At 44.8% G+C, this 14,916-nt stretch overlaps 1 protein-coding gene across 1 annotated transcript in view; it reads right to left on the reverse strand.

The window, feature by feature from the left end:
* Nucleotides 1-1,434: 1,434 nt before the first annotated feature.
* The window catches only part of SLC24A3 (solute carrier family 24 member 3), a 42,926-nt gene continuing 29,444 nt past the window's right edge, over nt 1,435-14,916 (reverse strand). The window contains exons 12-14 of the mRNA XM_062490733.1: nt 14,129-14,241; nt 4,730-4,795; nt 1,435-3,782 (exon numbers count right to left, since the gene is read on the reverse strand). Of these exons, the coding sequence (XP_062346717.1) occupies nt 3,633-3,782; nt 4,730-4,795; nt 14,129-14,241 (329 nt within the window). The 3' untranslated portion in view covers nt 1,435-3,632. The remainder of the gene's footprint in view (nt 3,783-4,729; nt 4,796-14,128; nt 14,242-14,916) is intronic.

Below are 14,916 nucleotides of genomic sequence, written 5' to 3' on the forward strand. Positions count from 1 at the left end.
ATCTCTTATCATACCCTCTCCTATCATTCTGCCTTTGAAACACTGTCAAAGGAAGGCCATCCATGTCAAGCAGATCTGAAGCCAGCCAAGGATCACACACTTAAGTCAAAGTCAGAACTGCAGTGAAGCCTCTCCATGAAGGAAAAGCCTCTTTAATCTCCCTTTGAAATACTCATTGAAGATCATCTGAAATTGCTAGGAATGGAAACAAAAACAGCTGACTGGTCCAAAAGCAGCCTCGCACGTGAAAGCGACCCTTGCTTTCAGAAGACGAAAACTGCTAATGAATCACAGCCAAAATACCCAACACAACCCAGCTTCCCCGGTGGCTCCCAGCAGAGCTCAGAGCCCCTCAGCTCCCTCCTTCCCCCTGGAGCAGCCACCTGCAGCCCCACGGCTGCGGCAGCCTGGCTGGCTCCTGAGGTCCCATATCCGACGATGGCTCAGGGCTCCGGCGGCCACGGCCACAGCGGAGCCTCCCACGGGAACGTTGAAGCCAGGCACTGGTTGTCCTCCAGAGCCTGACCTCAGGAGCAGAGAGAACCCCTGGGAGGGGAGAACCCTGGGAGACTCAGTCCTCTGCAAGGCCCAGTAAGGCTCCGAGTATGCCCTGCATTGGAACACAGCTGCCCACGCCACTTTTGGAGATGGCATAGCAGAAGGATGCCAAAAATTGGCGGTTTTTCCCTCTGGGGCCTTCTACACAGTGACTGTGCTAACAAGCATGAGAGGCACGCTCTCCCCTGTCACAGTTGGTCTGCTCTGTTCCAAACCAGGCCTGGACCTGACGATTTAGCTGCAAATCATCAGCACACCTGGCAGGAAGCATCGCTCTGGGATGTGCTTATCGAGCCATCTACGGCACAGGTAACGGCAGTTCAAGGTGCCTTTTGCTTCTGCTTAGAACAAGCTGCTTGCAGAACATTCTGGCAACACACAAGTATCAAAGCAAGGTATTTCAGGTTCTACACACAACACAAAACTACAGTTACTACAGTATTTAATGCACACCAGTAGGAAAAGTTCCTAAAAAAATACTCGTGCAGTTTTTGTGCTGTGGGATAGGTAATGGCTATTTCGCAGAAATAGATCCAACTGGCTCCATTGGAGCAGCAGTATAAATATTCAAAATAGAAGAAATAATAGGCCCTGATATGAAACTTCTCATCTTTTTTTCCTTCCCCTTATCAGCGAGGACACACTCTGCTTAGGAGCAACTGCATCTCGCTGTGAAGTGGAGCTGCATTTTTGTGGGGTGGCTTTAGTGACACATGCCATCTCGCTGCAAACATCATTTGACTTAAGGAAGCATTTTAGGCATTTTAGTGGTTGTTATTATTATTATTATTATTATTATTATTATTATTCATCTTATTAACAACAACAACAACAAAAGAAACAAAAACCCAACAACAGGAAGGTACAGTGGGCTCCCTAATGTGGGCTCCCTAATGCAAGAGGATGTCCTGTGGGCACAGAAGGCTGCTCAAACCTCAGCTGCAGAGTTCAACAAGCAGCAACACAATTGCTTTCCAGGATGAAAACTGGCGATGCAGGCATGCCATCCACTCTCTCTACACTGCCTGTCCCTGGACCCTTCCTCCTTCTTGCCAGGGATCCACTGGTACACGTTGTTCCCCGAGCGAGGCCAGCAGGACGTGGCTTCTTCCACAGGACTTCGCTGCCATGCACAGTGCCAGAGCTGCCAGTGCCTCCAAGTGTTTGGTGTAACAAACAAAGAAAAGCAGCTAAGCTGAAGGGAAACCACAGGCTGTAAATCTATTCATTTACAACATTTTGCCCAAAGAAAACCGGATTGAAAAAATCAATTCCAAAAGTGCAAATGAAATAAAAATTGGCTTTTCATCTGTGAACAGAATGTGGCTCTTCTTTTTTCTTTTAAACTGGAGCTCCTTCTTTTCCTGCTATAGTTTAGGGTTTGGTGCTTCACGTTTTTTTTTTTTTTTTCCTTTTTTTTACGTTACATAGGGTTTGCTGTACCATTACTATTATTTGCCACTGTTTGTACCATAGACAAAAACATTCACCTAGGTGGTAGTCTCTTAATACATTTCATAGCAGAACATATACAAGAGGAAAAAATATACCAAATGGATCAGAAGTGATCAGTGCTTAAAGTAATACAAGAGCCACAGTGGCAAGAACCCACAGTATCAATACATACAAATGAAGCAGTGATGGTGTATCTCGGGTGGAATCTGCCTGCATATTAATACAGAATTATACAAAATCTAGCAAGGAAATTGGAACAATGAATAGCTAAACTTTCACAATAACTTAAGATCTGTGAGCGAGTCTGCATTGAAGATATTCCACATTTTAAAATGTGCCATCTCTGTCTGTGTCTTCCTCCCTCCCAAAAGGAGGAGTGATGAACCCACACGATCTGTTATCAGGTAAGTTCAACTGCTTAAGATGACAAGTATCTCGCCAGGTCCAGTGTATTCTTTAAAGAATGGCAAATTATGACTTCAGTAACTATGTCTGTGCAAAATATGCCTCTTTCCTCTTAAAGAAACCAGTGTCTGTAGCTTTCACTGTAAAGTGAAAGACACTTAACAGTGTCTGTAGTTTTCACATGTACTTATGTCCTTCTCAGAACGAATAAGACATGAACTACTGAATCCCCCCAAAACAAGAAATCTGATGAAGCAGAGAAAGTTCTGACCTTCCAATTCCATGTGCAGACCATTAAAAACCAGGACACCTCCTTGGTAGCCCTCCTGGGCTGGCGATCGAACTATTGCTTGGAAATATCAAACACTGTAGTAATAAAACTCCAACATTCATAGTAAAATGGTAGCAGTGTTTACCCCTTCGAATCCACATTTAGCTTGCATTCTTTAGCAAACCTGTACAAGGTGAACTATTTATAGTAAAAAGTCATCAGTTTTTTTCCTTGACAATCTTCTTTTATCCATTCTTATGCTGAGTACCTTGAATTGCATTTCCACTTTACACTGCCCTGTGGCCTTTGGATTGTTACAGGAGACCCAGCACTCAGAAGGAGAAGATGCAAAAGAGAATGTTCGTCTCTGGCAAGTGAAGAAAAAAAACAAAAAAACCAAACCAAAACGAACAAAACAACAGCCCCACCCCCGAACAAACAAACAAAAAAAAACCCTGCAAACCCAAAACTAAAAGCTAAAAACAAACAAAAAACCCCCCACAACCAAAAAAAAATTTCCCATGATTCTCCTTGAAAGTCAACCTCCATACGACGTACCCTCTTCTGCACTGTAGCAATAGTCTTAAGTCATAAATTAATTAGTCTTCCATCAAATAACTTAAAAAAGAAGGAATTGTAGCAGACCAGTTTTGACTGGCTTAACGCCACTTAGCAGCCAGTTCCTCTTGAGTCCCAGTCACACTGTTCAAAAACTGAGCTAGGAAATCGCAGGGATGCTGAAAAACACTCTTCACATCGATGAAGGATTGTTCCAGGTTGTGGGGGCCAGGGAGAGGGCAAACCTAGGCGGGGCCACGGGTCCTATGAACAGTGAACAGGATATAGGTCACAACTCGGAGGTGCACTGCATCCAGGAGATGCCAGCCGTGGCTTGTATTGCACAGGTAAAGAGGAAGCTCCTCCCGACAGTCTGCCACCTGCGTTAGTGATCTCTGCACATTGGCAAGTTCACAAAAGTGAAAACATTGAATTCTGTCATGATGGAGAAACACAGGAAGATGCCGTAAAGGGAAAGGCACACACACCCTAGCTTCTTATCCAGTTTCCATTTGTTCATGTGGACACCAAAAACCTACAATAAACACAGAGTAAGCCACCACAACAGGAACATTTTGAATAAAGTGGTAAATCCCCTCCTCAGCTACAGGAGCCAAAAGAGGGCTGTCCCCTTACTGATGATAATTAGTTGGAAGCAATCACGGACTGCACCGACTGTGCTGAAAACCATAGCTCAGGTAAATCAGAGCAGCAGTCACAGAAACCACCCTGACTTACATCACCTCACCTTAAGTTTCTGTAGTGAATTTCATTTTGGTAAGAACAATCCCATTTAATTCAATCAGAAATGGATTTAAAGACCAGGTTCCCTTTTTTTTCTTTTTTTTAACTCAAAATGCTTCATGTGGTCCTCTGCATCTCAATCTAGAGCCACACAGTCTTAGACTGCTTGACTTTGCATAGTTTGTTCCCATCAAAGATTGAAGTCTTCTGTATGTGGGAATTGTATTGGTGTGCATTGCACAGGATGCCCTCCCATTCCAGATTTTAAAGATGTCATATCATTCCTCTTCTATAACTTCTGGGCAAGGTTTGGGAACACCAACAACTCGTTTCAACAGAAACATTGTCAGGCACTGTTTTTTCTAGACTGTGTTGTATTTCAGAAGGATCCTAGAGAGGGCCAAGCAACCTGGTCAGCATTTTGTCTGCTTGTCTCACACTACAGTGGATCTCATCATGCATCAAGGGACCTGCTTCAGCTCTAGCACAGAATGACTCTCCCAGGCTCTTCTCATGGAAAACACACAGGCAGGAAGGAGTGCCATCCCATGGGAGTGACAGCTCCTGCAAAGAGCCAGAACAAGGCTTTGGGGAGCTTCCAACAGCAGGGAGCATCCTATCCCATAACAACAAACTTTGCAATCACTGTTTCTGCTGGAGGTGAGAAAGGAGCAGGTGAAGAAAACGTCTATAAATATCCCTCTTTTGGAAAAGAAGAACAAAAGACTATATACATACTGTGACAAAAACTGATGCCAGCAGGAGACCAACAGAATAGATAAGTCCTCTGCTGTTTAACCGAATCTGGAAAAGAAGGAAGTTTATCAAACCATCTCACAATTTCAAACAGCAATATTTCTCTCTGCATGTATTTCCATAATCCTAAACTGCTGAGCTGCTAAACAATGGCATGCAAGTTGTAAATGCCAAGTCAGACCATTACATCACAGATAACTGTGCCTACTCCCTATTTTGCCAAAGGAGGAGTCTTATCAGAGGAGCATCCTTAGGACCTGACAGCATTTCACAACATTCCACTTCCACGTGACCTCTGCCATCCCTAGTACTATTATACCATTACATAATTCCTATATGAGTCCTGCAAGAACAAACAGGGGAAATTTTACATTCAGACACCAATTAATGCTTCACAGTGGGGGAAAATAAACAAGGACACACACAAGTGCGTGATTTCTTCCCTACTCTCACCTTATTTCTTCCCTCATCTTAACCAGAGCCTCAGGTGCTGAAAAATTGTCTGTATCAATGCATCATGGCACACTAACACAGGCTGGACCTGATTTAGCACTGAGGCAGGTCAGACAAGGAGACAAGTTACTGCCTGCAGGGCTGTGTACCAGGCACATCACAGGCTCTGGTGCAGCTGTCTCCATGGCAGAGCCCCAGTTACAGTCACTGTCCAAGACAAGAACCCAGATGCATGTCCACAAAGCTGGGAAGCCATTAAAGTGCCACTTTTAGAGGCTTTGAGTCTAACCTAAGAAGCTAACCTGCATCTTAAAGACCCCAAATACTTTATAAAACATGATTTTTGTGAGACATCAACCTAACATTACAAAGGAAGGCTACAGGGAGTAAAGCCATCTCTCCAATCCTCAGCTGGGACCACACTTCTCCTAGGTTTCCCAGCCTTCTCTTGGGGAACTTAACCATTATCCTTTTGGGCATTTTTATATGACCTCAAACAGCATCACTTGCAGCATCTTCAGGGAACCACTCAGTGGAGTCTCTCAAGGCATTTCTCCAGGAGCTTCTAGGGAAGGCTGACTTCTCAGCACTCCCATCCTTCTAGTTAGAATTATAAAGAATCCCATTTGCAAGATAAGTGGGTACTGCTAATGTGACAAGCAGTACTACAATTTCAAGAATGCAGGAATGCTGCTACACTGGTGTCATTTTGCACCACAGCCAGGAAATCCTTTTCACGCCACTACTGCTCCTAAATCCAGAGTAATGATTTAGGTTCACCCCCCAAGAGAGCACTGAGGGAAGGGTTTGACCTGTAGAGTCAGAAAAGGTGACCAGTCCTGACTCTTGGGAACTCTGAGCCTTCACTGCACTCTGCTCACCCAGGATCTTCTAAACAAATCCGTGCTGCCCGAGCTTGGCTGCTCCCTTCCCAGGTTAAAATACCAGCTCACACAGATGGCACACTTTCCTTCCCTACTGATTGCTGACATCATAAAAAAGGCTACAGTCATGATGATAATTTTGTCTGAAAGATACTGGAGGATTTCTCTAGGATGAATGTGCTGTAACGGTATGGATGGACAGCAGGACCATTACATTCCTATGGCCACTACATGCTAGATACAATTCATCAAACTGCTCAGAGAAATAGGGGATTTGGATTGCTTCAGGATGTGAAGACTGATTCTGGGACTGTCTGCATAACTGAAGATGAAAAATTTCATGATCCCACTATTAATATAAACTTCAGAAATGGACCAGCCTGCTCTGCTTCAGTCATTCCTTCAGTCATTCCTCATCTCTTTTGCTTCCATCCATCAGAATGGCCCACATGTAACAGCTAACCTACATTTCCAGTGTTATAAAGTGCAAAACAGCCCTACGCTCACTCCATATACTAAAACTAAAATACGTATTTAAAGCCGCCTTCCTCGCTATCCCAAATGAACAGCAGCTGGCTAGGAAAGAGATACAATAAATTCCTGTCTGGATTTTGGTCAGGAATTTTGTTAGACCAGTGCCAAAATCTGTAAAAACTGTCAGTATAAAATGTATCAACTGGAAAGGGATCTACAGGAAAAGGAAGCAAATGAAGAAGATGGAATTATTTTAGCATGGAAAATGTCTGAATTTAACCTAAAGTGCAGACGCTGCTTCTCAGTTACAACTTCATCCTCCATAAAACCAGCAGAGCATTCCAAAGGCCTCTGTGTCTAATTTGCTGAGGATGATGCTAGGTGTTTGGGGCTGCTTTCTTCAGACTATCTGCAAGGCTCTTCCTTGGAGGTAATTTAGGGGAATAAAAAATGCTATTATGGATAATTCAAAAGCAGAAAATGTATGCTAATCATTTACGGCACCTTTAGCAATGTAAGAGCCACACAGACCATGCTGTTCCTATGTGGGCCAAGCACACATGTGGTAACCCCTTCTGCAGCATGAACACCAAGTTCCCCTTGGTGGGTTTAAGTAACCTTGCAGGGTTACTGCACCAAAACACTGAAGTTTCACTCCAGGTTAACAGTCCTCAACCTGGGTTTAACCAGCCACATTCCTGGCCTGGTACCTAGCCCAGCTCCCACTGCTGGGCAAAGCAGAGAGGTATTAAATAATGAGAATGTTCCTGGCAGCCCAGACACATTTTTGAAGAGGAATCTACCTACTTCAGAAAGAGAGCCTACAGAACCGTGGGTGTTTTTTGTACAGTGCTGCTGAGTGGTTTTGACAGAGTGAAATCCAAATGAAGCAGAATCCCCATGGCTCACGTACGCCTTGCTCCTCTCACTGTACTTCCCTGTTTACCTGAAGGATCCTTCCACTCTCCTCGTGTGCCAGAGGCTGCTGAGGTGAGCCTGGCAACCTCTGCCCCTGCCCACGCCCTGCAGTGCTCCCTGCAAGCCAAATTCACAGGAATGTTGGTGTGCACAGGGTAACCCCACAGTACTGCAACTCCAGTTCATTTGGAATTACACCAGGCACCAACCTATGGAATCCATCTCCCAGTCATCCCAGGGCAAGTGAGCTTTGGAAACAGGCTTACATCAATGTCCACTTGCTCCAGCTGTTCTTCTGTTGTTTCCTATTTGCTTCTCAAGTGTTTTATAGCCCTTTGGAGATGTGGTTCCTGTCCTTTTCTGTCCCTTTTCTGCCTGCTCCATGGCAGGGAGGTACCATGCACACATCAGCTCCTGAGCCTCAGCAGAAGCATCTGGAATTCTTCACACCTTTTCCAGTGCTTTGACCTCACCAGCAACATTTTTTTACTCAAACACTTGTACTTTTTCTTCCAGAAATTCCAGCTGTGATGTATATCTAGTTCAGCCAAATGAGCTGCCTGACAAACCCTTTCTTTTCCTGAATTTAACTTTGGACTACCCACTGCTGTTTCACAAATTTCCCAGCAGTCTACAGCTCTGGAAATGAAGATTTAACTGAATCCACTCCTCTGGTAATCACCAGCCTACCCCATTTCGTATCATGACTTTTAACTATGAGCAAAGAAGCCCAGAAGATTCTGAAATTTGAAACAAAAGCTTAAGAAAAATGTGTCCTTGATCTGTTGAATTAAGGCAGAAATCAGTCAAGCAGCCCCCTAATGAGACGAGTGGCATTTCCTGCAAAAGGCAATGGAATACATTTCCTTGGGATACGTGAAAATGTGCAAGATCAGGGAAAACAAGGGCAGCAAAACATTCAAAACTCACAGTAAGGGAGGAGGTAATGTCAGGTTTTGGCAAAGACCAGAAAAAGTCTCAGCTGGAGTCGTCTTAATTGTATAAGAAAAAGCCCAGTCCCCTGTTCATTTAAGAACAGGAAATGCCTCTTCCCCAAGAGAAAACTGTCTGCAGAAGAAGCACTCCCTCATACTACAAGGAAGAAAAATCAATATTCCCAAACTCCCCTTTGAGGGCTTGTGTGTAGAGGCTGAAGCAAGGCAGAAGAATGCTGTTCTGGCTGATCATACAAAGAAGGTTTGCATGTTCACAACCTCCTCTGTCAGAGTTTGAGGGGAGCCACCTCCCTGCTGCTTGTGCAGCAAATGCAGAGAGGCTGCCACCAGCTCCAGCCATTCCCATACTGCTGTGGCAATCAAGGCTGAAGCTAAACAGCAGAGAAAAAACAATGGAAATAAAAGTTATTCTATTCTTAAGTTATTTTCTGGCAGCTGCTTAAGGGACCTACTGCCAAAACCCACACTGGTTTTGCTTCAGGGCCTAAATAGGATAGAAATTACCCCAGTAAGGAATTTCAGAAGGGCTGTGCTTTGTTTCCAGTCCCTCAGATGAAAAAGCTGCAGGTTTTCTGTATCTCTGGGTATTCTTCTCCATCAGTGTCTCTGCCTGGCAGTGGAAATTCAGTCTAAATCCTGTGGTCCCAAAGTCTTGCCATGAGACAGCGGTCTCAGCAAACTGGAACTTCAAACACTCATGCATTCCTGCCTGTTTAAATGGAATTTCCTTCTTGAACCTCTTTTTAGACTCCTAAGAAAATGTCCCTATTTTGCTCTATATTACGAAATTCACTTTGCAGAGGGTACATACCTGGAGTGCTGCATGTGGCTCTCAGGGTATCAGGCAGGAAATGCCAGAGCTATGGCAGGAGAGAATCTTGTAGCACTAGGAGGTTTGGCAGGGATACTTCTGCTCTACTACAGTACAATCATCCCAACAATCTCTCTGCCACGAAGCCAGGGAGCCAGCTTTGTTCTAACCTACCATTCACTCTGGGGCCTTGGAATTAAACCAGTGAAAATCAGCAAGGAGCAAAGCAGTGATGCTACCCATCTCCATGTGTGCTTTGCAAGCATTTGCTTCCCTCTGGATCCTCTAGTGCCCAAATACCATTGCACTGGGATTATTCCTGCTGTCTCAAGCAGCTTGTTTGCGTGGAAGGAATGTCAGATCTCTCAGACTTCTAATGTACTGTCAAATTTTGCCAAAACTGGCTGAAGTTATCAGGCAGAGGAGCAAATTGGGCTGGCATGATTATACTCCCAAATGCTGATGTGATCAAATGAACCTGGTTCTTTATCCTTAGGCTAAAATTCCTGCTCTCTAAAACACTGCTGGATGATATCTGATTTACATGCAAAAAATATTACAGAGGGAAGCAACTGGATTGAAGATGGGGAGCAAACATCCTTCCACTCTGCATATGCCAGGTGCACTGGGGCAGGATGCTTACTGGACTAGAGAGTCAGCAACATGTCCAGGACTCGATGCTGCATGAGAGAAGAAAGTGAACTCTGCCAAAGGACTCTCCAGGTCCAGAGGGATGATGCTTTTCCTCCACAAGCCCTGCTGGCCTGTACACAGATTAGCTGTGTACATAACAGAAGGCCAGAGCTCCTGCAGGAGGGTGGCCAAGTGAACAGTGGAGATGTAAGCTCCAGTGGGAAGCACAGAGGAAAGCAGACCACTGAGAGTTCAGAAACAAGCACCCTTAAAATAATAAATATATGGTTGGGTTAAAGACTTGGCATTGTAAAAGCAGAAGGGATCTGATGTGGAAAGTTTATTCCTGAATAGATCTGCCTTTTGATGGGGAAAGGGTAGGTGCCTTGGTCCAAGCCAGGAATTCTGGACTGACAGCTGAGCTGATGGCAAAGGATGAGGCACTTACAGCACAACCACATCCTAGGGGAAAATGTTTCATTAAAAGTAGGAACACAGAAGAAAAACCTCCCTTTCTAAACCAGGTGACAGATGCTTCCAAGATGCAGCCTGAGAATTGTAAGATGGTTTTCCTTTTCCTTCTTGTAACAAGGAAGGAAGGAAGAGTAAAATAAACAGTAAGCTGAAGCATCCACTATGGGGCTGGGGAAGGGGCAGTCAGAAGAGAAGCACTCAAAATGTGATTTAACAGCCCAGCACCAGGATGTGTCTCCAGAGATGCACAGTTTATTTCCAGTTCTGCCATCCCACCCACTGTGACTCCAGCAAGCCCACTTGTCTCTCTGACAGGTCCCCATCTTGCTCTTTTCCTGACTCATCCTGTTAGATCACAAAGCTGCCTTTCCCCCCCCCCCTCCTCAGACACTATCCCATGGAATGAGCTTGTTTAAACAACAAATCCTGATTCCACGTGAAACCACTTCACCAAATGGCTGAGAAAGAGCTGAATGCCATGATCACAGGGCACCAGGCTGCCCACACATGAGCACATACAGCATCAGGAAGGAGCAGATCATCTTTTTCTGCACAGTAACATGGCAGAACTCCTCACATCAGGAAAAACAGGGAGCCAAACCTGTTCACAGGAGATTGTGAGGCAGGCAGCCTGGAACAATATAAATATGTACAGATTTTACCAATATATGAGATGTGATATTAGAGATATTAGTATGATTTTTGAGATATATCACACTCTGGAGAAAGCTCTGCGTGTTTAGAGTCCCATAAAAGGAAGGCTGGACAGAGCTTCTAGGAGCTCTTCTGCATTAAAGTTCACCTTTAAAGACACAGTTTCCACAGAAGTTATTACAGCTTGTTTATTAAAATGTGTTTACTTCAACAGGAGCTAACTTTGTCACAGTCCACTTAACACTGAACATTCTAGGGAGGCAATCACAGTTTTGGACCACCACGCCAAAGTAACCATGATCAAGCAAGCCCTTTTTGTCTTCTACACATCTCTCTCTGCCTCTGCATGCAAGTCAGGGGCATCAAGACTGCTTGCAGGAGCTCCCCTGTTGGAGCAGATACTACAGAGACACATTTGGGTCTTGCCAAACACCAAAGGAGCAGTACTAAATCCTGTACTATCAGCTCAGAAATCACCTAGAACCGCTGACTCACAATGGTGTTCAGTGGACAGCCAGGCTGTCCCACGAGTCCCAGTGCAGTTAGCAGGGCCTGCTCATGCAAGCAGCCCAAAGCTCAGCCTGGCAGACCTCAGCAACTGGAGCTCCAAGTCGGCTGCCCCCTCTGACCTGGGGGCCAGGGACGGTGGCCACACTCCCAGAATAACAACCAGCACCTTGGAACTCTAGGCACCATCACCAAGGTACACCTGACCCAGCTAATGCCAGCCTTTGCTGGCAATGTAAGAATACTTCAAAAATTAATTACTAATAACAGAGTTGTAAAAGGAGGCTTGCTTAGTTTTAAAGTCCGATTACCCAAGGATTTGGAGAAAAATCCAGGAACAGTGAGTGAAAACAGAGGAAGCTCTCTTTTGCTAATTGTGGGGCTGTTGCCAAGACTGTGCTTTCCAACCACGTGATCACACTGTAAAAATGGACATTTTGGGTGTGCAAAACAGTAGTGATACTGCTACACCTCCAGAAAAGCTGGCTGCTTCTTTTCAGCCACTTGTTTTCATCCTTTTTCTCAAAAATATGGATGAGCTAGAAATAAATTTCTCATTAAAGAAAGGGATTTTATTCCTACAGGAATAAAGCACTGCTTCCTTGTGGCATTCCTATATTCAAAGAAGAGGGGAAGATCTGAAGAACTATAGGCTGGTCAGCCTGACCTTGATCCCTGGGAAGATGATGGAGCACATGATCTTGGGAACCACTTCTAAAGGCACAAAGGACAAGACATGTAGATTTATGGAGGGGAAATCCTGTTGACCGTGCCTGTTCCTGACAGCCCTGTTCGGCAAGGGGGACTTGCTGGGTGAGGGGAGCCCAACAGACATTATTGATGTTGACTTTAGCAAGGCTTCTGGCATTGTCTCAAACATCCTTGGGGACAAAGCTGAGGAAGAGCAGCCTAGATAAGTGGACAGTGGAATGGCCTGATAAGCAGCTGAAGCACTGTGCTCCAAGCCCAGCTGGGGGCCAGTCACTAGGGCCTTGCCCCAGGGGTCAGGACTGCTTAGTGTCTTTTTTAATGAACTGGATGATGGGGAGAGAGCAGGCTCAGCAAGTTCACAGCCCATACAAAACCAGGGAAGGTGACTGATGCTCTGGAGGGCTGTGCTGCCATGCAGAAGGAGCTGGACAGGCTGGAAAAATGTGCAGGCAGAAAACTCAGTAACATCCACAAAGGGAAATGAAAAGCCCTGCACTTGGGAAGGAATAACTCCACATAACAGCATGGGGCTTTCCAATTGGAAAGCAGCTTGGCTAAGAAAGACCTGTTGATCCTTGTGGACACCACGCTGAAGTCAGCAATGCACCTCTGTGACATGGAGCAACAACATGGGCTGCATCCTGGGCTACATCAGGAGAAGTGCTGCCAGCAGGGAGAGGAAGATGATCCTTCTCTACTCACATCTGGAATGCTTAGTCCACTTCTGGGCTCCTCAATACAAGGAAGATATAGACTTCTTGGAGCAAGTCCAGTGAAGGACCACAAGGATGATTTAAGGGATGGCAGCATCTGACATACAGAGAGGCTGAAGGAGCTGTGACTGGCTCAGCCTACAGAAGAGAAGATTCGGAGGGATCCCAGCCATGTGCATAAATACCTGATGGGAGATGACAGAAGGTGCAGCCAGACTCTTCTGAGTGATATCCATTGAAAGGATAAGAGAGGAACCACACAATTTTAAATACAGAAATCCTATTACAATCTAAGAATGCTTCTGACTGTGAGACTGGTTAAACAACAAAGCAGGCAGAGTCCATCCTTGGAGGTACTCAAGACCCAACAGGACAAGGTCCTAAGCATTCTGCTCCAGCTGACCCAGCTTTGAGTGGAGGGCTGGAGACTAGACAACCTCTGGAGGTACTTGCCAAGCTCAACAGTTCTGTCATTCTCCTGCCTTTTAACACTGCATTCCCTCAGTGACTGTAAACAGTCTTCCCTCTATCTGAGACATTGCTGTCTGAGTGGTCTAACAGCAACAGCCACAGCGACTTCTCTCTAGAACTCTGGCATCTCCTGATTTTCTTTCTCAGAAGGAACCCTGATGCAACTCTGGGGCAGGGGTTGGCTCTTTTTTCACTTGGGAAGTAAAGGATAAGTTCATTGGTGCTGGGTAGTTTTTTCTTAAACAGGAAAGCGCTGCAGTTTCCTGCTGATGGTCATGCTCTGAAACATCCAATTATATTTAACAGTTTCCTTCAATTTCCAGTGTGTTAACAGTTCAATAAAGACAGAACATTTTTTAGCAAAAGCTCTACAGATCTCATCTATATTTTATATTTCACCTCCATATTTATCCCCTCTGCCTTATTAAAAACATGGTTATTCTTACTTGGAATATATTCAAGAGTATGAAAATCCAGTGTGCTCAAGTAAGATAGCTTATTTCAGCACAGACTTCTGTCTTGAAGGAAGAAATGGAAATACGTGTTCTCAAAAGGATGGGAAATTTCTACTTCTACCATATCGTCACAGAGAAAATAATTGTTTTTTCAAATACAATCCACGTAATTTTGAACTTACTTTCCCCTAGATTGATCCATCTTATTAAAAATAAATAATAAATAAATAAATAAGTAACAGTCATGTGAACAAATGTAGGACTTACGTATGATCCATAATTCACTGCTAGGGTCTGCAAAGCCCATGGTAGGCCTAGGCCAATTAAAATATCAAAAACATTGCTCCCGATGGAGTTGGACACAGCCATATCCCCCATACCTGCAGGAATGGAAACCACATACACTCAGACATGTCTCAGAAAAGTCTTGCAGCTTTAATCTGAGCTAACCCAGGCAATTTCTACCGATTAAGGCCAAGATTTATGGAAGACGCCCCTCCCTCCCTTCACCCCTCCATGATACAAGACCAGCAGGCTTAAAGGGGCTTAATCCACCTTCCAGGAGCATCTGGGAATTCCCCTTCACTAATCCTGTGCTGCTGAGGGGACCCGCTGTGCTGGCTGTGACCTGCCATCCCTCTGGTGCCATGTTCAGGGGGGCTTTTGATGCTTTACTGTTATTATTACACATGAACTTCTGTACTGGACTGATTGCAAAAGGTCTGAGTTGTCTGTTCAGCAGCTGCTTATTTCAGTGAGGAGCCACTGGTTTTGCTCCCCAAAGCAGTACTGGCTACTTGCTTTTCCTCTTAACACACCTGTTGCTGGGGCCACAAGTATGGGGGAGCTGCTTTCCCTAAAAACAGTACTATCTTCCAGTCCTTATGACTGTGAAGACAAACTGGAAGGTGACCTGAAAGACTCTTATGCCATTAAATTGTTCTATACCACTGATACTCAGATAAAGGAAATTACTGTGATTATTTCGGAAGGCTTGAAGTTGTTCCACTCTGCATTTGAGAACCTGTTAATTGCTTTGCAATAGCAGCCCAATT

The sequence above is a fragment of the Cinclus cinclus genome, chromosome 3, assembly GCF_963662255.1.
Source record: "Cinclus cinclus chromosome 3, bCinCin1.1, whole genome shotgun sequence".
NCBI classification, from domain to species: domain Eukaryota; kingdom Metazoa; phylum Chordata; class Aves; order Passeriformes; family Cinclidae; genus Cinclus; species Cinclus cinclus.